General features: G+C 38.0%; 1 protein-coding gene across 5 annotated transcripts; it reads left to right on the top strand.

Moving 5' to 3' along the window:
- The first annotated feature begins 56 nt into the window (after nt 1-56).
- On the top strand, nt 57-19,302 carry UTP15 (UTP15 small subunit processome component). Of its 5 annotated transcripts, none has more exons than XM_006736832.3 (14): nt 59-215; nt 1,213-1,256; nt 3,418-3,590; nt 5,427-5,519; nt 5,619-5,803; nt 7,347-7,525; nt 8,132-8,257; nt 9,866-10,001; nt 12,504-12,588; nt 13,295-13,444; nt 14,390-14,491; nt 14,917-15,050; nt 15,228-15,286; nt 16,188-19,302. In XM_006736832.3, exons 3-14 carry the CDS (start codon nt 3,501-3,503, stop codon nt 16,403-16,405), a joined length of 1,557 nt encoding a protein of 518 aa, XP_006736895.2. In that variant the 5' UTR covers nt 59-215; nt 1,213-1,256; nt 3,418-3,500; the 3' UTR covers nt 16,406-19,302. The 5 variants fall into 5 exon arrangements, with proteins under 5 accessions (XP_030887647.2, XP_006736895.2, XP_081682878.1 ...); XM_081826752.1 differs by having other exon boundaries at nt 59-223; XM_081826753.1 differs by having other exon boundaries at nt 15,799-16,331.
- The last annotated feature ends 6,593 nt before the right edge of the window (nt 19,303-25,895 follow it).

Genomic DNA, 25,895 nt, shown 5'->3' with positions numbered 1-25,895 from the left:
CCCTCCTGACCCTCCCCTGCGACTCTCGGGCTGCGTAAGGCGCGTGAACTTACGTCATTACGTCACTTCTGTGCGACTGGCCTGACTGTTCGTGTCTTGCGTCCTGGTGTCTCCGTGGAAGGTCCGCGTGATCTTCCGCAAGTGAGCGTCAAGAGTCCGGGGAGGAGACGGAATCCAAGAAATTATCCTTGGACGCAGAGTGTCCCGCGGGGCAGGTGAGGCGGTACGTAGGTGAAGGCGGCTCCCAGTGGGGGTAGTTCAGGCTCAAGTCGGGCCTTCCTTGGTATCTGGCATGCTCCTCTGGGGCTTCCCAGTCTTCACGGAACGGCTAAAATTCCTTAACCAGCCTTTCAGGATCCCCGCGATTTAACTTCGACGTAGATTTGCCTCTTCTACGATCACATCCTCTCCTCCTGTGCACCATTATTAACCCGCATCCCTCCAAGGCATTGGGCACATTTCCATCTCTGTCTTTGCTTATGATGTTCTCTCGATTTCGAATGCTGCCTATCCCCCGCGCTTGTGCCCATCTTAAGAGGTCAGTCTGTTTTAATATTAGACGTCAAGGCCCAGTTGAAATGCACACTTTGAATCTTTCTGGGAGCCGCCCGGTTAGAATTAAAAAGCTGTTTGGAGCTCTTAGTACTCTGTACGTTATTTATAGCATATATTTGAATATCTGCGTTATATCGTAGTATCTGTTATTAGTCTAGTCCCAGTTTCTCCGGCTCTTGACCTCTCCCTGATCATTTTCACATCATTTCTTGCCTCCACGCCTTTGTATGGTGTCATGTTCCCCCTCCCTCACCTCCAGTGCTGTATCTCACTTTAATCTGGCAAACCACTGCTACTACTCCTCACTTGCATTTTTATTTAAGATTTTATTTATTTATTTGTGAGAAAGCGCGCGCAAGCGCGCGCACATGCAAGGGGAGTGGCAGGCAGAGGGAGAAGCAGGCTTCCCGCTTAGCAAGGAGCTCGATGCAATCTCGATTCCAGGACACTGGGATCAAGACCTGAGCCACCCAGGCGTCCCCACTCCTCACTTGTAAACTTTTAGAGCTTTAAACTATTTCTCTCAAGGCAGAGTTATGTACTCCTTTGCTGATATTCTAGTAATGTACTACAGTAAAGGTCGGAGGCCTGCGCGCTTGATTTGGCCGGGTGACTGTTTTCATCGGGCAGCCAGCGAGCCTAGAATGTTTTTTACAGGTGAATATATGCAATCTGATGATAGGAAACACCTTGAACCAGAAGTAAGTGAAATGTTTTTCCCTTCAAAATTCTCGATCTTTTCATTCATAAACATAAAATTGTACTCATAATTACTTGGGCGGTTTTGTTAGTAAAAAATTGGGATTTTTTTTTTTTTTCTCGCTTGCTTCCTTGTAATTTCGTAGTACTGTTCATTTTTGCCTGTTGGCCTGCAAAGCCTAAGATATTTATCATCTGGCCCCTTACAGAAAAAGTTTGTTGACTCTTGATGTGTAGCAGTGTTCATATTATAGACACCACTTGTGCCTTTAATTTTGTGTTTTTCCATAGAACCCAGCACAGTGCTTCCTTTCTTTCCTTCCCCAAGTTTTCTTTAAGCACTTAAAAAAAATCTTCCAGATACGAAATGTTAGTTTAGTGGGAAAAAGAGATTATTACAAATTCAGTGTTACTATGCACACAGACAGAAATATGCAAAATGAAGTGGAGTTAGGAGTAGAGAGAAGGATAGAGGATATGATCCTTGAGTTGAGCTTTAAAAGATAAAAAGGAAGTGGGCAGAGATCATTCCTGGCAAAGAGGACAAATGAGCAGAGACAGTGAGAGAAGAAAGAGCATGGTGTGTTAAAGGGAATAACAAAAAGGCAGAGCTGGAAAGGTAAGTAAGGGCCAGATCACAAGCCGTGTTAAGGAGCTAGGACCTTTGTTTCAGGCAGTGTTGTGCTTTGTAGCAAAAGCTGGATTTGCTGGGTAGTTAGGTCTTGCTGATGGCTATTTCAAAGATGGATGAGGGAGTCAAGGGGCCCTTGTACTGCACTATTGCTGTAGATGAGATCTAAGTTAGAGCTGTGGAGTGGACATGATGAAGTTTAGGGAGGTAAAATCAGGAGATCTTGTTAACTATTTGGATGTTATAAGTGAAGAGGAAGGACAAATCAAGGCTGATTCCATATTCCTGGCTTCTGCCGATCACCAGCTAAAATGGAGACTATTGGAGAGTGTGAGGGCACTGTTTTACTCAACATTGTATGTCCTGAGCCTAGAACAGTGTCCTATACATTGTAGGTACTTGAATGAATAGAAAAGATTCCTTCTTTTAATTGTTGATTGCTATGTTTCATCAAAAGAACTTTTAGAATATGTCATACCTACTTATTTTGGTGTTACTGGTGTACTGTTTTCAGGCTTTTTGAAATAGATGATGAGTTGCACCACTGATAAAATGAACCTCTTTTGCAATTGAATAGTCCTGGAGAGACATTTTGGCTTAATTCCATGTCAAAGTTTTATTTTTATTTTATTTTTTTAAAAGATTATTTATTTATTTGACAGAGAGAGAGGGAAGGAGCGCACGAGCAGGCAGAGGGAGAGGGAGAAGCAGGCTCCTTGCAGAGCAGAGAGCCCGATATGGGGCTCGATCCCAGGACCCTGGGATCATGACCTGAGCCGAAGGCAGATGCTTAACTGACTGAGCCACCTAGGTGCCCCCAATTAAAAGTTTTAATTCATTTTTATCCTATTCTGTTATTTAAATTGAGAATTTAATTTCAGAATTGCTTTATTCTTGTTTCCTTTCTTACTGTTTAAACTTTTTAAAATTAAGCTTTTACATTTAAACTTCTACATCAGAATATTAACTTATTTTAAGCTTTTAAATTTAAACTTCTGCATCAGAATATTAGCTTTTAATTTTATTTTAAGCTGTTAAATTTAAAGCTTCTCTGTTACAATATTAGCTTTGTTTTCCTTCTTGGTATTGCTAAGGCTTTCAGGAAGTCAAGACCCTAGTCTATGTTCATATAGATTAAATGTTGTCCTAAATTTAGTTTCAGGAAACTTCTGTATTTGCATTTTCACCTTAATGTTTTCTGTTATTAATAAATAAACAGTCTAAGCCAGTGGACTTCTGCTTTGGCTACTGGATGGCTGAGCCAGATTTATTTCCATGTGTTGTAAATTGGTTAGTTAGATGTGAGAACATTTGTGTACAGCCTCTGTATAGCTGAGTGGATGGTGCACTTTGGTAGCCCTGTCTGTATTCTACCTGCTTCCTTTAGATTGTCTCTTCTTTGTTAGAATTAAATGATTTATTGGTCACTAATTTATAAGCTAGCACACAGGCTTTTGAAAAGACACAGAGTGAAAATGGTAACTATACAGGTTTAAGAATAATATATTTATATAAAATATTTTCTTTTTCAGACATAAAGCAGAGTCACTGTAATTATTTCTAACGTCAATTTCAAACTATTTACCCTTGGATAACAGTCCAATTATATGAAATTATGGCTGGTTATAAGCCTGCAGCTATTCAGACATATCCTGTACTTGGTGAAAAAATCACCCAAGACACACTGTACTGGAACAACTATAAGGTAAGTGTAGATGGTAATGAGGGGTTTGCATTTATGCTTATTTCTCCAGCATATGTTATACTTTGGATACTGTAATAGAGAACTAATAACTAAGAAGAATCTGTCAGCAGTTTACAGTTTGGGTGGAAAATTTGATATCTGGTATTTTTTCTTGGAAATTTTAAATTAAAAGTCCATGCTGCTTAATGATTTTAATCATACAAGTGCCTAGCAAAGAATAGATGATTAATGAATGCTGAATGAAATAAATTTTTGAATTTGAATCTTATATGCAAGATTTTTTTTTTGCCTTTCTAAAACTAAGACAGAAGGGTGGGAAATCGGAGGGGGAGACAAACCATGAGAGACTATGGACTCTGAGAAACAAACTGAAGGTTTTAGAGGGGAGGGGGGTGGGGGGATGGGTTAGCCTTGTGATGGGTATTAAAGACGGCACGTACTGAATGGAGCACCGGGTGTTATAGGCACACAATGAATCATGGAACACTACATCAAAAACTAATGATGTAATGTATGGTGATTAACAGAACATAATAAAAAAAAAAAAAGAGGCTCACAGGGCTGTGATCCCAGCCATGCAGCCTATGGTCCATTCTTGCTTCTTCCTGTAGAAGTAGGTCTTCATCATCTCTTCAAGACCTGCTGGTCCCATTGGTTCTCCTAATGGTACACAGTGCTCCGGTTATGGAATGGATCAGTCATGGGTATGAAAGGCACAGCATAGGGAATCCAGTCAGTGGTATTGTAAAAGCATTGTTTGGTGACACATGGTGGCTACACTTGGGGTGAGCACAGCATAACATACAGCGCTGTCCACTCTGCTGTACACCTGAAACTCATGTCACATGGTGTGTCCATTATACTTCAGTGAAAAAATAAAGACATAAAAGCACACACAAAAAAATAAAACTAAGACAGAAGTGATGCAGAATTAGTTCTTCTAGACTGTCTACAAAGACTTAATAATTTTTTTAAAAAAATGAACAATTAAATAGAAAAATGGAAAAGATTGAGATTGGGATGTTTATGGAACAAGAAATTTAAATGACCAGTAAATATATCAAAGAGCTGCAGCTTCATTCATAATTAAAGAAATATAAATTAAAACAGTAATTTGTATGCTATTTTTCATCTCTTATAGTGGCTGAAATGAAAAATTTTGATCATCATTGCTACTTGAGAGAAGAAAATTGGTGCAGACTTTCTGGAGGGCAATTTGACATTATCATGATAAAGATACCTTTTAGCCATTTAAATTCTGCACTTTGGTACTTACCTCAATGATTATACTCCCCCAAATTTGCTAAAATATACGTTTACAGGTGTTTATTATAAAGTATTACTTTTAATACTAGAAATTTTTGAAAAATCTGTGTCGTAGTGGATTGGTAATGTAAATTATGACGTATCATATAATGGATGGCAAATCTGTTGATCATATAAAAAGCTAAGATGAGTTATTAAGTGGAAAAAAAGCAAGGTGCGGAACAGCCTGCATGGTATGATCTTTGTGTTAGTTACAGAATACATGGTTAAATGTATTCTGGTACAGACATAACTCTTTTTCCCCCTAGCAATAATTGCAGAAAACTCCACAGCTAAAGAGAAAGAGTGGGGTATGGTTTTCCAGCCATATATTTATGTACTTTAATGGCAACCAGGATAGTCTGGGTGATGGCATTTGAACCTTTTTTGCTTTCTTCATACTTCTATATTAAATATATCCTAGTAAATGTTATTAAGAACAAAGAGAAATGATCAGTAAGAAATTTTGTAATGTTTAAAAGGTCTTACCAGTTGTAACTCTGTTAATCCTTTGTATTGTTTTTTATTAAGACCCCTGTTCAAATCAAGGAGTTTGGTGCAGTGTCAAAAGTAGATTTTTCTCCACAGCCTCCATATAATTATGCTGTCACAGCTTCTTCAAGGGTAAATATAATATTAAATTTATTTTCCCTTTGTGTAGTTGATATTTACTACTGATCTTGAGCCATCTGGTTAAATACTGTGTTTTTTATCTTTTTGTAGATTCACATTTATGGCCGGTACTCTCAAGAACCTATAAAAACCTTTTCCCGATTTAAAGACACGGCATACTGTGCTACTTTTCGTCAGGATGGTAGACTGCTTGTGGCTGGCAGTGAAGATGGTGGAGTTCAGCTTTTCGATATAAGTGGGAGAGCGCCCCTCAGGCAGTTTGAAGGTCATACTAAGTAAGAGTTGTTGTTTTTTTTGTCATTGTAAGCTTTTTGTTTATTTGTTTTTTGGACTTTGAATAAAAACATAGAGCAGTTCTCTGAAGATTATGTACCAGTGTATACTTTTTTTCCTGGTTGTTCTAAGACAGAGTACCTAATCTTTTTTTTTTTTTTTTAGATTTTATTTATTTATTTGACAGGGGGGGGCGGGGATCACAAGTAGGCAGACAGGCAGGCAGAGGGAGAGGGAGAAGCAGGCTCCCCGCTAAGCATGGAGCCCGATGCGGGGCTCAATCCCAGGACGCCGGGATCATGACCTGAGCCGAAGGCAGACGCTTAACCAACTGAGCCACCCAGGTGCGACAGAGTACTTAATCTGGTCCAGTCCTATGGTCCAGTTTGGTGGGGCTCATGAATTCCCTAGAATTATATGTGACATTTAAGAAATGTACATTTGTCTAGGGAGATTTTCTATAGCTTTCATCTAATCAGTGAGTTCTGTGACCAGTCGAGGTTACAAACCATAGTTCTAAAGGCAACCTCACAACTATAAATGAGAACTCTATGGGCTGGACTACTTTCGAGGTTCTCATTTTGAAGTTAAGTTGGAAGGTTGATTTTTTTTCTTCTTGAAGTTAATATTTTGCCATGTGATAAATGGCCAGGGCAGTTTTATATTAAAACTTTGTATCAAGATTATCTGGTTTGCTACTGATTTGAAATCTCAAGTGTTTTTTATAGTATATTATCAGGATGGTCTTTCCCCATCAGTGAAACATTTAAAATATAACAGAAATTCACTTAACATGATCTTACTTAATGGCAAGTCTTCTTAGAATTTTGTAAGGAACTATCCATTTTGAAATTTTTTAAATTAAAAGTACCTTTGCTCTATGGGATGCCTGGGTGGCTCAGTCTGTTAAGTGTCTGCCTTCAGCTCAGGTCATGATCCCAGGTCCTGGGATCAAGTCCTGCGTCGGGCTCCTTGCTCAGTGGAGAGCCTGCTTGTGCTCTCTCTCCCTCCCTCTCTCTCTCTCTCTGACAAATAAATAAAACCTTTAAAAAAAAGTACAGGGTGTCTGGGTGGCTCAGTCTTTAAGCGTCTGCCTTCGGCTCAGGTCATGGTCCCAGGGTCCTGGGATCGAGCCCCACATTGGGCTCTCTGCTCGGCGGGAAACCTGCTTCTCCCTCTCCCACTCCCCCCCTTGTGTTCCCTCTCTCTCTGTCAAATAATTAAAACCTTTAAAAAAATAAATAAAGATTAAAAACGTACATTTTTTCCAACATTTAGAACATTTATTTAGCAGTTTTGTAGAAATGTTAACATATTAGAAAAATAATTTTACGGCTATTATTCTTAACTTCATAGAGTAGGGGTATTTGAAATTTTAAATTGGCTTAGGGACAAACACCTGTTTTAAAGATTTTCTCTCATAATTTCCCCCTACAATTACTCCCTGAAACTGAGCTGCTTTTTTTGTTATTTGGGGAAAAGGAGTATTTTATGTGACATAGAATTTTTTTTTGCTTTTTAATATATTGATTCTTGATCTTTTAGAGCAGTTCATACGGTCGATTTTACAGCAGACAAATACCATGTGGTCTCCGGGGCTGATGATTATACAGTTAAATTGTGGGATATTCCAAACTCCAAAGAAATTCTGACATTCAAAGAACATTCTGATTATGTGAGGTGTGGATGTGCTAGCAAACTGAACCCAGATCTGTTTGTAACAGGTTGGTGAACTGTTTTTCCCTCCTGAAGTTGATAATTTAATTGTGATATAAATTGATACTGCTTTGGGACTCATTTGGGATAGAGCAGTTTAAAAATTTTTTTATAAAGGGATATGTTTCAATTTATCTAGTTGTTTGATTTCCTTTTTCTTCTTTTAGTGATTGTTCTTACTGTCCTCCAAATGTGTTTGGAAGCATTAGGCTTCCCTGAAAACATGAGTGTCAGAACTGTAATGGTTTTAGTACTCTGGTTTTCACAGAGTCTCCAGCAGCCAAGAAACAAAGATAATGCAGTGCGGTGTTTGTGGGTGCTTTCACAAAGGTTCCCAGGTGATTCAGTAGTGATAATAGCTTGAAGATCCGAATAGTTTAAGATCCTGTATAATATAGTATAGTATAGTATGGTATAATGCTTTTTCAGGAAACAATCAGTGGTACTAGAGAGTTTGGAGGTACTGTGCACCTTCATGAACGTAACTATGTGTCTTTAAAATTTCATCTAAGTCTTTTCTCCTCTTAAGATTTATATTTGGATACACACACACATACTTAGTTTTCATTGTTTTGAGTAATGAAACTCACATAATACAAAAATTGGCATTTTAGGGTCCTATGATCATACTGTGAAGATGTTTGATACACGAACAAACAAGAGTGTGATCTCTGTTGAGCATGGGCAGCCAGTGGAAAGTGTCCTGCTTTTTCCCTCTGGAGGTCTTCTGGCGTCAGCAGGTATTTTAAAAATTACTTTTCCAGTACTGTTGGTCTTGAATCAGTTGTTTTTTTTATCAGTTACTTTTTATAATTTAACACTGTGCCCTTGAATTGCATACCTAGGTTTTGGTCAACTGATAAGTAGGGCAGGCCAGCAGTTATTATTTATTGAGTACTTAATGTGAGCCAGATACTGTGCTATTATATACATATTATTGAGCCTAGATGGTAATTAGTTTTCTCCCTATTTCGCAACTAAGGAGATAAATAAAAGTTATTAAACTAATTTTTCCAAGATAGAGTGATAGATCTGAAATCTTAAAACTTGAGAGCCTGCATTGTGTATTTACCAAAAATCCGGGTTGTATTCCTGTCATTCCTACCTAAGAGATCGTGACAACTTTTGAAAACACACTTCTTTCCGTTCTAGAATCAGGCTTGTCTTTTTTTATGTCTCTCGATTGAAATGACTTTACCCAGGAAATAGCCAGTAGTTCTGGAAGAGGATATAACATGGAGTCAAAAGGGGTCTTGATACATTTTTTCATCAAGTTGGAACTGAGGTATTTTTTTTTTGTTATGTTGATCATAGAGCATTTTCAAAATTAGAGTGGAAGAAGTAAATTGGCTTTTTTCACTTATCAAGTCAAAATTAATGTGTTGACAGTAGAATACATAGGTAGTATGTATAATTTATAGCATATATATGGCTGTGTGTGTAGCTTTTTTTTCTTCATTTTAAAATCCAAATAAAAATTACCCTGTTTTGTACTTCTTCCTCAGTACCTCTTTAATTTCAAAATAAATTAATAACATGGCTGGATGTATCCATTTTTCTTGCTGTTAGTTTGAGAAATGGAAATAAGTTCAAGTTGAACAGGGAGAATGGACACCTGTATACTAATCTCCACTGTGTCACTAGCTAATTGTATGACCTTGGGCAGTCCCTTCACTCAACTCCTATAGACTTTGAAAATGAGAGTTTGGATAGGATCAGTTATTTTAAATTGCGCTCTCATGAGCTGCCACGTGTGGTGAGATAGGGACTATGAATTGGCTTCCAGCCCCACTTTCCCAGTCAGGATCGATCAGACATTTGCTTCTCCCTCTCCAGCTCGTTTTTCTATTTTACCTTCTAGACTTTTGCCTAATATATCAATGAAATGAAAGATGCCGTATTAAAAGAATTCTTTTTAAACTATTGGATTAAATTGCCTTTAAGGACCTTCTAACTCTTAAAGTAGAAGTTATAGGGAAGTTTTTCAAATGAATAACTATATTATTCATTTCCATAGTGACACAAAATTTCTTTTGCAGGATGATTTTATTACAGTTTTCTTAATCGTTTTTGGTTATACTTTTTATTTTGCTAGGCAGTTCTGTGAACTTTACAAATATGCAATTATCTAATCCCCAAAACAGTTCTTTGAGGTAGGAACTATTATTATTATTCTCAGTTACAAACTCACTAAGTGATAGAGCCAGCACTGAAACCAGGCAGTTTTGCTCTGGGACCCCTCACTTCACCTCCATGCTGTACAGTCTCCAGTGAAAAATGCTTTTCAAGTCTTTAAAATATTGAATGTTTAGGCAGAATTTCAAACTAAAGATTATTTCTTTTTGTAGGAGGCCGTTATGTTAAAATCTGGGACATGCTGAAAGGAGGACAGTTGCTAGTGTCTTTGAAAAATCATCATAAAACTGTGACATGTTTATATCTGAGCAGCTCTGGACAGAGGTTACTTTCTGGGTCACTGGATAGGTTAGCATTTTAATTTTCTTTATTATTACTAGTGTACAAGTATTTACTGCTCAAGGAAATGAGTTATTTCTGAAGTATTTGTGCTAAAGTAAATGTTCTGTCAAATGATTTCTGTGGAAAAAAAATCTTTTCAGCTGAAAATAGTTTTGACCTTTTATTCACATACAGCAAAATTTTTTCTCACTTGACATAACTTAGTGCTTTAACTTATATACTTAAGGAATTTTACTGAACCATTTGAACATTGATCTTTTAAAATAATCTATGTTATTTTGTGGTTTCTTTAAAAATCCTTATTGTATATTGGTATATTTAAAAATATTTATAATGAGTATATGTATATATCCTAGCTTATTTTCAAATTTAAAACTTCATGTGACTATGAACTCTGAGAAACAAACTGAGGGTTCTAGAGGGGAGGGGGTGGGGGAGATGGGTTAGCCTGGTGATGGGTATTAAGGAGGGCACGTTCTGCATGGAGCACTGGGTGTTATACGCAAACAATGAATCATGGAACACTGCATCAAAAACTAATGATGTATGGTGATTAACATAACATAATAAAAAAATAAATACGTTCACATGGAACATTGAAAAAAACTTAATGTGAAAATTTCTATACATTTATGTGATTCAAATATTACTATTTTAAGTAGGTATTAGTATTCTATTAGTTAATGCTCTAGAACAATGTTGTCCAACAGAAACATGATGTGGGCTACATATGTAATTTTAAATGTTTTAGTAGCCACATTAAAAAGGCAAAAAGAACTAGGTTTCATTAATAATATATTATTTAGTTCAGTGTATCTAAAATATTATTTCAATATGTAATTGATGTAAAAATTATTACCGAGAAACTAGAGACAAGTTAAGCATCGAATACATGTCCTATGATACAGTAATAACGTTTAGTGATTAAAGTGAAATATAGTTGTGTTTAACAGAAAAATATTTTTTACACTACCTCAGTTTTTATTTATTTTTTTTATTTTTTTATTTTTTAAAGATTTATTTATTTGAGAGAGAGAGAGTGAGAGAGCACAAGAGGGGGGAGCGGGAGAGGGAGAAGCAGACTCCCCGCCGAGCAGGGAGCCCGATGCGGGACTCGATCCCAGGACTCCAGGATCATGACCTGAGCCGAAGGCAGTCACTTAACCAACTGAGCCACCCAGGCGCCCATACACTACCTCAGTTTTTAAATTAAAATTCAGGTTAATTAAAATCAGGTAAAATTAAAAATGTGGTTCTTCATTTTCACTGGCCACATTTCAAGTGCTCAGTAGCATGTGGCTAGAACTATGGCACAGTTCCAGGATTTATTCATAGTTATTTGTTTTTGGTCATTTTATTTCCATATTTCCTATTTCCATTGTTATGGAAAGCTTTGGTTTTTCAGTATGTTTATAAAAATGTATACATATTTTGTGGGGTGCCTTGGTGGCTCAGTCCATTAAGCATCTGCCTTCGGCTCAGGTCATGAACCCAAGGTCCTGGAATTGAGTCCCACGTCAGGCTCCCTGCTCAGTGGGGAGTCTGCTTCTCCCTCTGCCTGCGCCCCCTGCTTGTGCTCTCTCTGTCTCTCTGTCAAATAAATAAAATCTTAAAAAAGCATACCTATTTTAAAAGCTAGAATGTATTTTTAACACAAAGGAGTTTATCATGTAAATATGTAGTAGTCTCTGAACTGCTGTTACTAGGCAGTTTGGGGCTCCATTTTTAGATGTGTCTCTCAAAAATCAAGTGCGAGTTGGCTCTCTTCACAGTAGTTGTCAACCCAGAGTAGGTTTTGTCTCCCAGAGGATGTGTGGCAACATCTGGAGACATTTTTGGATGTTGTCAGAAGTTGGGGGTGGAGTGCTGCTGGTGTACAGTGAGTAGCGGTCAAGGATGCTGCTGACCAGCCTACCGTGCACGAATAGTCCCCACAACAAAGAAGTATCTGGCCCATAGTGTAACTCACGTTGATGTTGAGAAACCCTGCTGTTTTGGTTCCCAGGTACTTTGAAACAACCTTTCTTTTTACTCTCAGGTTTCATCGTCATTGGTTCATGGTCTTTGGTTCATGATCTGTCCTTCTGGTGGCTAGTCAAGTCTTTATTATAAACATAGCTACTGCTAATAGTTCATTTTTTTTTTTTTTAAAGATTTTATTTATTTGACAGAGAGCGAGAGCTGGAGCACAAGCAGGGGGAGTGGGAGAGGGAGAAGCAGGCTTCCCGCTGAGCAGGGAGCCCGATGTGGGACTCGATCCCAGGACTCTGGGATCATGACCTGAGCCAAAGGCAGACGCTTAACGACTGAGCCACCCAGGCGCCCTAATAGTTCATTTTTAAAAGAGATTCAGTGATGAATTATTTATAATTAATATTATTAATCATTATTTTTCTTTATTGCTGTGTAAATTTTAATATTTATACATTGAATTTCTAAAAAAATCAGAAATTTGCATTTTATACTCATTTCCTAGATGATTTGTAACAAAGCTTTCTTTTTTATTAGGAAGGTGAAAGTATATAGCACGACTTCCTATAAAGTAGTCCACAGTTTTGATTATGCAGCTTCAATTTTGAGTCTTGCGCTTGCAGTAAGTACTTTTAGTTCTTTTTAAAGATTTCACTAACCTTGTCTGTTAAACTAAAATGGGATTTTAGGGTTTATCTTTGTATTTGAGTAACTCTTACTTTCTTCTTGCCATATTAGATAGTTAAGACAATTTCTATTATATGACTTGTCCCAAAAATTTAGTATGAATTGAGATTTAGGTCTTGCCCACTGTTATGTAGGTTCAAACCAAGTACAGCTGTAGGCATTGTTAACACTAAGAGCAGGATCTGGGAATGTCCACTGTCAAGTTTCATGAGCCATTGAAGAAGAGGCTATTTGAATACATCATATAGAAATCTGAATTAGAAGAGGAAAAGCTTATTACAAAATATTTTCTTGGCAAGATTGTAGAAAGTCATGCTGTCACGCAATCCTTTTTCTAGTAAGAGGATTCAGGAAAAAAAATTATTTTAGAAGTTTCCCAAGATGTCATTAACTGTATTATTATACAGTGATAATTTACACCAGGTATAACATGTTCCATCAATATAATAGTATTCTGGAGGAAAAAATGATTTATCTAACTTTTTGCATGGATCATTGTTAGGCAGAATATCTATATCTGATTGGAACTCTTGGTGAAAGTGTGGATAAGCAGAAAACACGTTATAAATGGTGTTTTGAGGAAAAACTAAGATAAATGATGGGTTAGGAATAGACTAACTTATTTTTCTAATTGCTCTTAGCATGAAGATGAGACAATAGTTGTAGGAATGACCAATGGAATACTGAGTGTTAAACATCGGAAATCTGAGGCAAAGAAGGATTCTCTTCCCAGGAGAAGAAGGCCTGCATATCGAACTTTTATTAAAGGAAAAAATTACATGAAGCAACGGGTATTTGCATATTTCTTACATTTTTTTTAAATTTATTTTTAATTTAGTTTTTTAAATTATTTTATTCATTTATTTGAGAGAGAGAATGAGATAGAGCATGAGAGGGGGAGAGGGTCAGAGGGAGAAGCAGACTCCCTGCTGAGCAGGGAGCCCGATGCGGGACTCAATCCCAGGACTCTGGGATCATGACCTGAGCCGAAGGCAGCCACTTAACCAACTGAGCCACCCAGGTGCCCCTTACTTTTTTTTTTTTTAGAAAGTGTAGTTTGTTAGAGTAGCGAACTCCATCCCTGCATGTTACTGGAAAGTGTAGTTCACATGGGATTTAACTTTATTTTGCTTTTCTCTACATTAATTCTCTCTCAGATTGCTAGTTTGGGGACATTATTAATAAGTAATGGGGAATTAAGGACTACTTTAATACCCTGAATCATAACAATGTTACAGTATTTTACCATATTCAAAGCAATGTCTTTGACACACTATCTGATTTGATCTCCTAAACCACCCTGAACAGTAGTAGAGCTAGTTATGTCCCTCTTTGGCGTTTGAGAAGATGGAGATGCAAATAAGTTCTGGTCGATCCAGCATCTCATTACTGATAACCAGAGTCATTGGGACTAAACCTCAGTTTCTTCCATCTTGGTTTTCTCTTTCTACTAAGTCATACTGCCTGCCATGTGAAGAGAATTGAAATGAGTAATGTTTTCCCAGAATGAGGTATTGTGTTTCTGTTCTAAGTTAAATCATAGGAGAGTAAGAACACATTGATGTAGCAAATTATTCCATTTTCAGTTAGTCTGCATTCTGGGCATATGCCTATTATTCATTATACAGTTCAGGGCCACCCAGGTATAAAAAAAAAATCCACAATGAAAAAGTTCGTTTTGAACGAAACTCTATACAGATACTGACTTTTCTTTATAAATTTACTTTGTCATACAGGATGACATTTTGATCAACAGGCCATCAAAGAAACACCTGGAGTTATATGACAGGGATCTGAAAAATTTCCGGGTCTCTAAGGCACTTGACAGAGTCCTTGAGGTGAGTGAGGAGCATATATACATATATACAGTATGCTCTCTCTGTGAGTGAGTGAGAGAGAGTGTGTGTGTGTGTATGTATGTGTGTTTTAATTAAGACTAACTTTTTAGAGCAGTTTTAGTTTTACAGCAAAATTGAGGGGAAGGTACAGAGATTTCCCATAGACTCCCTGCCCCCACACATGCATAGCTTCTCCTATTATCAACACCCCCACCACAGTGGTACATTTGTTATAGTTGATGAACCTACAAGGGCATATTTTTAGAAGAATCATTTTATTACTTACCTTGTGCATTACTGTGACTCAAAACTGTAAAGATATAAATAAACCTATTTAAATTCGGTAATTGTTAGTGAGTTCCAAGACTATGATTTTTTTACTGTGCTGTCTTATCTGCTCATGTTGACTCTGAAAATTTTTCTAGCCCAGTTGTACAATAAAGACACCTGAGATTACAGTTTCCATCATAAAGGAGCTAAATCGAAGAGGAGTCCTTGCAAATGCCCTTGCAGGTCGGGATGAAAAGGAAATCAGTCGTGTTCTTAATTTTTTGATACGGTATGTTTTATGTCTATGAAACCCATATATTTTGCATCTGAACTCCTTCTTTATCTCAAATGAGAGACATTTACTTTTAGATTGACCTTTGTAGAGAACTGATGGAACAATTCAGTAAATCTATTTTAAGGATTTTTTTTAAAGTTGGCAAGTTTCAGTAAAATTTTTGCTTTGTAGGAATCTGTCTCAGCCAAGATTTGCCCCTGTTTTGATCAATGCTGCTGAAATAATTATTGGTAAGTAGTTGTTAAAACTTGAAAAATCCGGGGTGCCTGGGTGGCTCAGTCGGTTAAGTGTCTACCTTCAGCCCAGGTCATTGTCCTGGGGTCCTGGGATCGACAGGCTCCTTGCTCAGCGGGGAGTCTGCTTCTCCCTCTCTCTGTCCCTCCTCTCCGCCACTGGTGCTCTCTTACTTGCTTGCTCTCTCAAATAAATAAATGAAATCTTAAAAAAAAAACCAACAAAAAACTGGGGCACCTGGGTGGCTCAGTCGGTTAAGTGACTGCCTTTGGCTCAGGTCATGATCCCGGGGTCCTAGGATCAAGCCCCTTGTTGGGCTCTCTGCTCTGCGGGAGCCTGCTTCTCCCTCTCCCTGCCGCTCCCTCTCTTGTACTCTCTCGCTGTCAAATAAATAAATAAAATCTTAAAAAAAAAAAAAAACTTGAAAAATCCAACCATGCTTATACAATAGAGTCGTCAAATAATAAAATCAAATAGATTACAAAGCTTGTTTTTATCAATTCTCCAGTAACGATTGTCATGAAGAAAACAACCAACCACATATATCATTGGATTTTAAGGGAAGTAAAACATTTACAGTAGTTTGACTCTGAATTGCTGAGATTAGAGTTATTGTAATTAAATTACTTTTGCTTACACATCTACAATGACCATGACTATTTTTTAAGGGGAAAAAAAGTAGGTCAGAAACTGCACACTGTACTTTCTGTAATTATTTCTTTTTGAAATACATTTATTCAGATGGATTGTTTCTTTTTGGTAAATCATAAATTGTAAAATAAGTACAGATTTTTCAGTGTGTTTATAGTTAATATTTTTATACTTTTTGTAATTACTACTGTTCATTTATTGTTTAGAAAGATACTTCTAGTTAATGTGTTTTCTCTCTCTTTCTAGATATATATCTTCCTGTGATTGGTCAGTCACCTGTAGTTGATAAAAAGTTTTTGTTACTTCAAGGACTTGTAGAAAAAGAGATTGATTACCAAAGAGAACTCCTAGAAACCTTGGGGATGATGGATATGCTTTTTGCTACTATGACAAGGAAAGAAAACACTTCGGTGCTGCAGCATACGTCTGATGGCTTTCTAGAGAACAAGAAGGTGGAATCATAGTGTCTGCTTAATGAGACCTGTATGAACAACGGGCTTGAAATAGATTTGATTCTATTAACTACTGGAAAGAGAATCTCTCTGATACATTAAAAACCAAAAAACTATTCACAGAAGCAGTTTTATGGAAGAGACTGGAATATCTAGAATTGGAAAATAAGTACCTGTTTTAAGACATGGTTTTCCATGTAATATTTTGAATTATTTCATGGTATCTTCGGCTAGAAGATCTCAGTTGTCTTGGTCATAGTATATTGTCCACCTTGGACAAAGTGATACTAATTTTAATACAGCAAAGTTCTGTATCAACATTTGGCTAGACATTCAGAACTCTGGAAAGGGTTTCAACTGGGAATGCTGCCAAAGGGACAGGGCTTTATTTTTTACTTTTCTCCTGGAGAAACAACAACAGCAGCAAAAGAAATGGCAACAGCAAATAAATTTTCTCTTCACTCTGATCACTGTGGGATTTCCAGGCCCTTGCTGATCTTGCCTCCGTCTTCTTGATGTTATCATTTATCCTAGGTCACGTGTTCTGCTTCGGCTGGTAATGGATGGGACTGCATCTGCTCCAAATATGACAAATCAGTGGCCAGCTTTGAACAGTTTAACTCTGAACTAGTTAGACATGTATTCAAAGAGTGTGATGAGGCAGATCTGATACCTAAAAATTGTGCTCTCCATTCCAGATTTTTTTTTCATTCCTTTAATCTTGACTGTCCTCATCAGAACAAGGTCTACAGATAGACCTTATTGGACCACGTTTCTTTTCCTTCTCAAGATGCAGCTTTTGTACCCAGTTTTCAACTTGCTTCAGATCAGAGGAGTGATAAAATTTGCCATTTTTCTCATAATAAATAGCCTTTCAACCTTGTATACAGATGTTTGGAGCTTATCTTATGGCTTCCTACCCTTCTAAAAACCATTTTCTGTAATCTGTATTTAGATTTTGTTTCTCTAATCTCCACAATCATCTTGTGTTTTAGAACTGGAAGCTAGAGTAGCTTGTTTTGGAAAATAGTTTTGTTTTGTTTTTTTTAAGGACAATGTAAGTTACATTTTTTATAAAGATATTCTTACTTTCTTCTTGGCTTTCTGAGATATATGAATTCCTGATGGATAATCACTGGCTAGTGTTAGGTCACTGATTTCACACTTGCTACCTCTCCCACCTTCTCCCAATTCATATTCCACCACAAGTAGTTAATTATCTGTAAGCAAACATTCCTTGTGTTAGAAGAACCCTTAGTTAAAGGAAGATTCTGTAATGAGAATCTCCTCTTAAAATTTAGTTCTGTGAATTCAGATTTTTTTTAAGGCAGAAAAAATATTTCTGTGGTCTGGAAAGGGGATGTGCTCAAAAATAGGGCCTAGTTTCCCTTTCGTGAATTGATTTATGCAATCCTACAGCACAGTGGTTTATAAGGAACCAGGAGTTTGCTTCCCTGAGTAATTATGACATTAGACAAGGTCAGAAACTGTCTTCATGTTCGAAGTGTTAATTTATTTAAATAAATTTTGTATTTAAAAACTTTTAAAAATATTTAACTTCATAAGTATGCTGGTAATTTCTATATTAGTAAAAGAAGTCAAAATTTCGTCTAAAACTAGCTGCCATCAAGTGTGTAACATGTGACAAGGGTTTTCCCATACATTATTTTATATGATTCTTACCACAGCCATCCAGTGTTGGTGTTCTCATTTAAGGCTGAATTAGCTACAGTGGTTAGCCCACTCTTGAATTCCCCAACCTTGAGTGCTTCATCAGCCTGGCACTGGGACTGGCCTGCCCTCTGGGGCCAAACCTAGTACTTCCCTTTAACAGGACTTCATTGAGTGCTGCAGTTCTTGGATGAAATCAAGAATGAAGATGAGTTTTCAAAAAGGTTATGCAACTTCCATAGCCATCGATACTGTATGGTAATTTCAGGAATAGCTTCTGTATTCATTGGGACAAACTAGTATTTGTTATTTAAAGTATTTAAACACAACTGGCATATTAGGCATATTACGGTATGTAGCATTGGTCTTTGGATTCTAATTTAAAATGGCTAACAGATTTTAAGACTTCTGAATTTTAGTTGAGAAGTATTTTAAAATGTTACTAAACCTGCAAAAATATTGACATGTTCCAGAGAATTTAGGAGCTCAGTGTACATTTAATTTATTATATGCATAAGAGTTACGTACTTGGGAAGGTTTTGCTTGTTGGATCAAGCATTTGAAGTGCTATGTAGAAGAAAAATATTTTAAGCGTATAAATGCTGTTGTTTAAAGGAATTTGAGTTGTAAGTGGGTTTGTTTAAAGAAATTTAAAATTTAATGTATTCAACTTAAATCTACTCTATCAAACATGAATTAAAGGCCCCCTTGAAAGTGATTATTAAAATGTACTGGTTTTATGGTTGGAATATTTATAAGTTAAACCTAAAGCCTTAAGGAAAGTTTTCAAATGCTTAACAAGTAACTATAAATTGTCTTTCCTATGAACAAAATGTTCCCCTCAGACACGAAAAGACATTGGTGACTAGGCTACATGCCTCTTTCCCCTGACTGTAGTGAACTAGAGTAGGGGTGGCAGATCTGGCTCAAGCCCTGTCTAAGCCGAGAGATGTAATTGGGAATTATTATCAAATGCTTGGTCTAGGAAGATGTGGGATTCTGAGAATACTTTCTGGATTATCAACAGAGAAAGCTGCAGAGAGAAAGGAGAAGGAAACCTAAGTCCAGGGAAAAAATAAGCAAGACAAGGCCATCCTGCCTCAGCAGGTGAGGCTAGAGAAGAGAGAAACCATCATAGTTTGCAGCAGCTGTGGTTCCCTTCTGGTTGTACCTTAGGGGTTCCCTCTGGGGTCCAGGAGACTCTTTGGAATCCTTCTAATAAATTCTTTTTGCTTAGATGAATGTGAGTGGTTTCCTTTATTCACAACCAAATAGCTCCAAAGACCCTAGTTCACTAATCCTGATATTTATTGAGACACACACATTAGAGGTCAGGGAATTGGGGATATTGCAATGAATGATATAGACAAAATCCCTGTCCTCTTGGAACTCATATTCTTGGGAGAGGTAGATGTTCAGTAAACAAGTAAAATATATTGTGGGCCAGATGGTGATAAATGATACAGAGAAAAATCAGGCAGAGGAGGGAGATAAACTGTATGTTTGTTGGGGGTGAGTAGGTGGGTTGCAGTTTTAAATAGAGAAGTGAGGGAGGTCTTCACTGGAGCTGCAATTGGGCAAAGGTCTTAAGGAAACTAAGAGAGATGCTTATTGATACTTAGGGGGGTGGGGTGGAAAGACCCCGAGGCAGAAGCATGCCTGGTGAGTTCAGAATAGCGAGGTGGCTGGTTTAACTGACACAGAGCAAGGGAAAGAAGAGTAAGAAAGTCAGAAGGAATGGGGGATGGAAATGAGATGGTGTGTTTAGGCAGCTATTTGAGGGAACTTTACCATAAAGGGAAGCAAAAAAACTGGGCAATGGCTGATGGGATATGGGGTCAAGACAGTGTTCTAAAAAAATAACTTTAATGAGATAATTGGTATGCTATAAATTGCACATTTTAAAAGTTCAGTTTTATGTTTTGGCATGTACACCCATGAGACCATCACTGTAAGCAGGATAAAGAGTATGTCCCACGCAAGAATTTCCTCCTGCCCTTCTGTAATCCCTCCCTAGCTAGGCCCCACCCACCTAGGCAACCACTGATCTACTCTGGGTGCCACTATAGATTTGCAGATTGGTTTGCATTTGCTACAATTTTATACAAATGGAATCATACGTAATTTAGGATTGGGGGGTACTGGCTTTTTTTTTTTTAAAGATTTTATTTGACAGAGACACAGCCAGAGAGGGAACACAAGCAAGGGGAGTGGGAGAGGGAGAAGCAGGCCTCCCGTGGAGCAAGGAGCCCGAAGTGGGGCTCGATCCCAGGACCCTGGGATCATGACCTGAGCCTAAGGCAGATGCTTAATGACTGAGCCACACAGGCGCCCCGGGACTGGCTTCACTGAGCATAAATGTTTTGAGATTTGCAATTCATTTGAGATTTAAACTGGAAAAAATTACAGAACAGATGCTGATGGGGATAATCCTGCAGACTGAAATTGTAGTTATATAGGAGAGAGGGAGGCCAATTGCTGGGGCAGTGTTTTTGGGAGGGGACTTGGGGTCGAGTGCCCAAATGGAAGGGTTGGCTTAGATAGGAGAATGAATAGTTTGGGCGTGGTTCAAGAGGGAAGGCAAAGTATATGGGCACAGATGTAATGAGGCGTGTAGATGCGATGGTTAGGGCTTGTGGAAGTTCTTTACTGGCTACCTTCATTGGAAAAAGATAACCAGCTAAAACTGAGGTTGGAGGAGGTTAGAGGTATTGGAAGTGAGAGAACAGAAGACATGATACACTCCTAGAAAGGTCAAGAGCTCAGACTTTGGAGCCATCTGCCTGGGTTAGCTACTCACTAGCTTGTGTCTTTGGACAAGTTACGTTACCATTTTGTATTTACTTTTCTTCATCTGTTCATCAGACAACATCACGTTGTTTGGTTGTGAGAAGTAAAAGTATCTAGAATATTTCTGTTAGCTATTACTATTTTGGGGAGAATGGATGAACTAGAGAATGAAGTAGGACTACCAGCAGCACTAAGGGCCCACTTGAAATTAATGTCATGGATTTGAAGTGAGGCCTATCAGCATGATTGTGTATTTATTTTCTATTCACATTTGGTTAAGAGGGTGTAGATGTGGGATACCTTGAGACATGGACTTAACCAGCATTGGAGTTTTCATTGGTGAATGAAAATAATCGAGAAAGGGACGAGGTAGTTGTTGAGATTTATGTGGTATGGTTATGATGGACTATGAATCCAAGCTGGGTAAGGAAATAAGATAATGAGTGAGGACAGTGAAAACATAGCTGGATCAATGGGCTGTGGTTTGTGTGAAGAGTTACAGTTTGTGTGATAGAGGTAGTGAGACACATGGAAGGTGCTGGTGAAAGAGCCAAGAATTATGACCGGAGGAATGTTGGAGACAGTTACAGCAAGCCAGGAGCTAGAATGTTCAAGAAATGATGGGGAGTGGCCAGTGATCAGTGGAAACCAACAAGGTGAAGTATTAGATATGCAGTCAGATGGCATGAAAGTCAAAGCTGAGGCTTTCCTGGGGAGTGGTGAGGGAGAGTGATCCATAATCAGCATCGAGGATCACGTACCGCACCTGTTAGGGCTGCTGTATGAGGGGTGTGGGAACATGAGCAGCACCTGGGCAAACTGGAGAGGAAGCTTACTAACAATAACACACAAGACGCTGGCCTTACCCTCACTCCTGCCTTCCAAATCATGTGTGAATATATCTAATCGGTGGAACTCAGATTTGCATCCAGAGCACTATCTGCAAAGGAATCTGGGAAATACGGTTTTTAACTTTGCGGCTCTGTAGTTCTGAAAGCAACCTAGAAGGATGCAGCAGCAGGTAAGGAAAGCAATCCATACAGTATTCTTCCCCAACTATTCTACACCTGTTTAAACATACATGTATGCATACCCTCACTTCTGAACAGATAGGAGCACGCTATACTTGCTCTTCTGCGTTTATTAGAGATTGCTCTATCTTAGTGCATATAGTTCTGCTGCATTCCTTTTTATGCTGGCCTCCTATGTCACTGTGCAGATAGAGGTGTCAATCAATTTAATCAATGGGTACAAGATACAATGCTTATAATTGTTTTTCTGATATCTACAACTCAGAATGTTTCTGGAAGCTGTCTTTATTGCCCATTGAGAATTTTAATCAGGTGAAATTGAAACTGTGCATTAGGACAGCTTAATAGGCTAGGTTGTCCTAATTCAGTTTCTTAATAGGTTAAGTTGTCCTAATGCAGTTTCAGTTTTGCCTCTAGCTCACCATTAGTCCACGAGGTGGCAGTATTATTTTGAATACCAAGAGAAACCCACTTTTCCACAGTCCTTTCTCTGAAACAGGCTGGTGTTTCTTGGTAGAAAGCTGAGTTCTCTCACAAAACAACTAAGATATTTGGCTAGCACTATGTTGACAAAGTGAGTTCAAAAACCATCTATAATTATTATTAGATGCTAACCAGAAATACAGAAATAAAATCTAACCAAGTCCTTCTTTGAATTAAGATTAACCTTTTTAACAATGTAGAATAATGAAAAGAACAAAAACTGTATGATCCTGGGCAAGTCCCAGCTACTCTGGGACTCAGCTTCCATATCTGTCAAATGGGACTAATGTCCCCTCCCTTGCAGGACTGTTGGAAGAATAAATGTGATGATATATGAAAAATGTCTTACCTGCTTTACTGTGTTTTTCACATGTTTGTGATTATGGGAAGTCTACTTGTCCTGCACTAGTTGGGAGCTTTTTCTTAGTTCCCCTGATTATTAACATCATTTAGAACACTTAGATAAGGGTTGAGTTGAAGTTTTGTTTTATACTGTTATAAAGGATGTTTTCTAAATAAATTAATCACATAAACTATAAAATGAGGGGTATAGGGGCACCTGGGTGACTCAGTCGGTTCAGCGTCTGCCTTCAGTTCAGGTCATGATCCCAGGGTCCTGGGATCGAGCCCTGCATCGGGCTCCCTGCTTAGCGGGGAGTCTGCTTCTCCCTCTCCCACTCCCCCTGCTTATGTTCCCTCTCTCGCTGTGTCTCTCTCTGTCAAATAAATAAATGAAAATCTTTAAAAACATAAACATAAGGTTATTTAATCTTCACAACTTTCACACTCTGGAGTATGTACTATTACTATCTTCATTAAAATTACTTTTTTTGCAAATACATATTTCTGTACCATATAAAGTTAATAAAAATTAAACATTTAAAAACAAGGTGGTAACTGTGTGAGGTGATGGACATGTTAATTAGTTTGGTTGTAGTAACCATGTCACTGCATATGTACATCAAATCATCACTTTGTATATCTTAATATATATAATTTTTATTTGTCAATTACACTTCGCTGAAGCTGGAAAGAATAATGAAAGAATGGGGGCGCCTCGGTGGCTCAGTCAGTTAAGCATCTAGCTTCCAGTCAGGTCATGATCCCAGAGTCCTGGGATCGAGTCCCGCATCGGGCTCCTTCCTTGGTGGGGAAACTGCTTCTCCTTCTGCCTGCCGTTCCCCCTGCTTGTGTTCCCTCCCCCTGTCAAATAAATAAATAAAATCTTAAAAAAAAAGAAAAATGAAAGCATGAACTACCTAAAAAAAAAAAAAAAAGAAAACAAGGAACAAGAAGTAACCACCAATATAGAGGAAATTTAAACAACTTAGAAGAGTATCTAACAAAACTTTATATAAATATATTTCAAAAGCTGGATTACATGGATACTTTTTTAAAGTTTTTATTTAAATTCCAGTTAACATACAGTGTAATATTAGTTTCAGGTGTACAATATAGTGATTCATCACTTCCATATAATACCTGACGCTCATCACAAGTGCCCTCTTCAGTCCCCATCACCTATTTAACCCACCCCCCACTCTGGTAACCATCAGTTTGTTCTCTACAGTTAAGAGTCTCTTTCTTGGTTTTTGTCTCTTTTTTCCCCCCTATTTTTGTTTTGTTTCTTCCACATGTGAGTGGAATCATATGGCATTTGTATTTCTCTGACTTATTTTGTTTAACATTATACTCTCTAGCTCCATCTATGTCATTGCAAATGGCAGGATTTCATCCTTTTTATGACTGAGTAATATTCCATTATATATGGAATATATATATATATACACATATATATGTATATATACCACATGTTTATCATCAGTTGATGGATGTTTAGGCTCTCTCCATAGTTTGGCTATTGTAAATAATGCTGCAATAAACATCTGGGTACATGTATCCCTTTGAAGTAATATTTTTTATCCTTTGGGTAAATACCTAGTAGAGTGATTGCTGTATCATAGGGTAGCTCTATTTTTAACTTTTTGAGGAAGCTTCATGCTGTTTTCCAGAGTGGCTGCACCAGCTTGCATTCCCACCAACAGTGTAGGAGGGTTCCCCTTTCTCCACAGACATGGATACTTGAAAATATAAATGAACAAAATAGGTTCCAAAGAGACAAAAAAATGAAACAGAACACTGACCAGGGAACTAATTGAGAACTTAATCTGAGAAGCTCTGGACTCAAATGTTTTATTAGTGAATTCTTTAAAACTTCCAAGGAACAGAAAATTCTAATGTATTTAAACTGATCTAGAACTTAGAGAAGAAAACTTTCTACATAACTCTCTGAAGCCAGCATGACACAAATATTGACAAACCTCTCTTTTTGTAGGTTGTACTATTGTTGAAAGTGTTTGCTGTTCTTCCTTGGAGACAGATTATTGTTCTTCACACAGTGTACATCTGGTTTACCTCTAGGACTTGAGACGCTCCTCCTGGTGGTAGGATGATACATCCCCACCGTGGGAATCAGGAAGTGGTCATGTAATGTGCCTTGGCCTATGAAATAAGGACAAAAGTGACATCGTGCCACTTATAGCAGAAGCTTTTATTTTATTTATTTATTTATTTAATTTATTTATTTGACAGAGAGAGACACAGCGAGAGAGGGAACACAAGCAGGGGGAGTGGCAGAGAGAGAAGCAGGCTTCCCACTGAGCAGGGAGCCCAATGCAGGGCTCGATGCGGGGCTCAATCCCAGGACCCTGGGATCATGACCTGAGCTGAAGGCAGATGCTTAATGACTGAGCCACCCAGGCATCCCTAGCAGAACCTTTTAAATCCAGTTCATGGCTCACCTGGTCTCTCTCTCTTGCCATGACAACCAGCCATGTGCCAGATAAGTTCATCCCAGAGGGAATGTGTCATGGAGATGAGATGCAGTAGACATATAATGAGTAAGAATTTGATACTTTGATACTCTAAGCTACTGAGATTTGGGGATTGCTTGTTATCATAGCACAGCCTAGACCGCCCTGATTGATAAACTCCTCTTCCCCAACAAAAGAAAACTGTAAGCAAAATTCACTTATAAACATTAATGTTAAATCTTCAATTAATAAGAATAGTATTTCAGGCATACATTGTAGGAATAATATACTCCCAAGTAAGCCTCTAAACAGGTAGGTCTGTTCCCCACTGATGACTTGGAGACCTCCCACTTTATGCATGTAGGTTGCCATCTAAAGAAAAGGTAACATGGATTAGTTTGTAAAATATGTAAGTGACATTGTTCCCTCCCTCCTTCAACCTACTGTGTCAGTGTCAAAAAAGAGTTAAGGGGGCACCTGGGTGGCTCAGTCCTTAGGTGTCCAACTCTTGATTTTGGCTCAGGTCATGATCTCATGGGTCATGGGTTTGAGCCCTGCCTCAGGTTCCATGCTCAGAAGGGAGTCTGCTTCTTTCTCCCTCTCCCCCTACCCCTCCGTGCTCTCTCTCTCTAAAATAAATAAATCTTAAAAAGAAGAGTTAAGGGGCACCTGGGTAGCTCAGTCAGTTAAACAGCTTCCTTCAGCTCAGGTCAT

This window comes from Leptonychotes weddellii, chromosome 7 (genome assembly GCF_054177405.1).
Source record: "Leptonychotes weddellii isolate Sample4059 chromosome 7, ASM5417740v2, whole genome shotgun sequence".
Classification (NCBI taxonomy): Eukaryota; Metazoa; Chordata; class Mammalia; order Carnivora; family Phocidae; genus Leptonychotes; species Leptonychotes weddellii.
The sequence above is the reverse complement of the archived record's forward strand: the minus strand, read 5'-3'. Positions and strand labels throughout refer to the sequence as shown.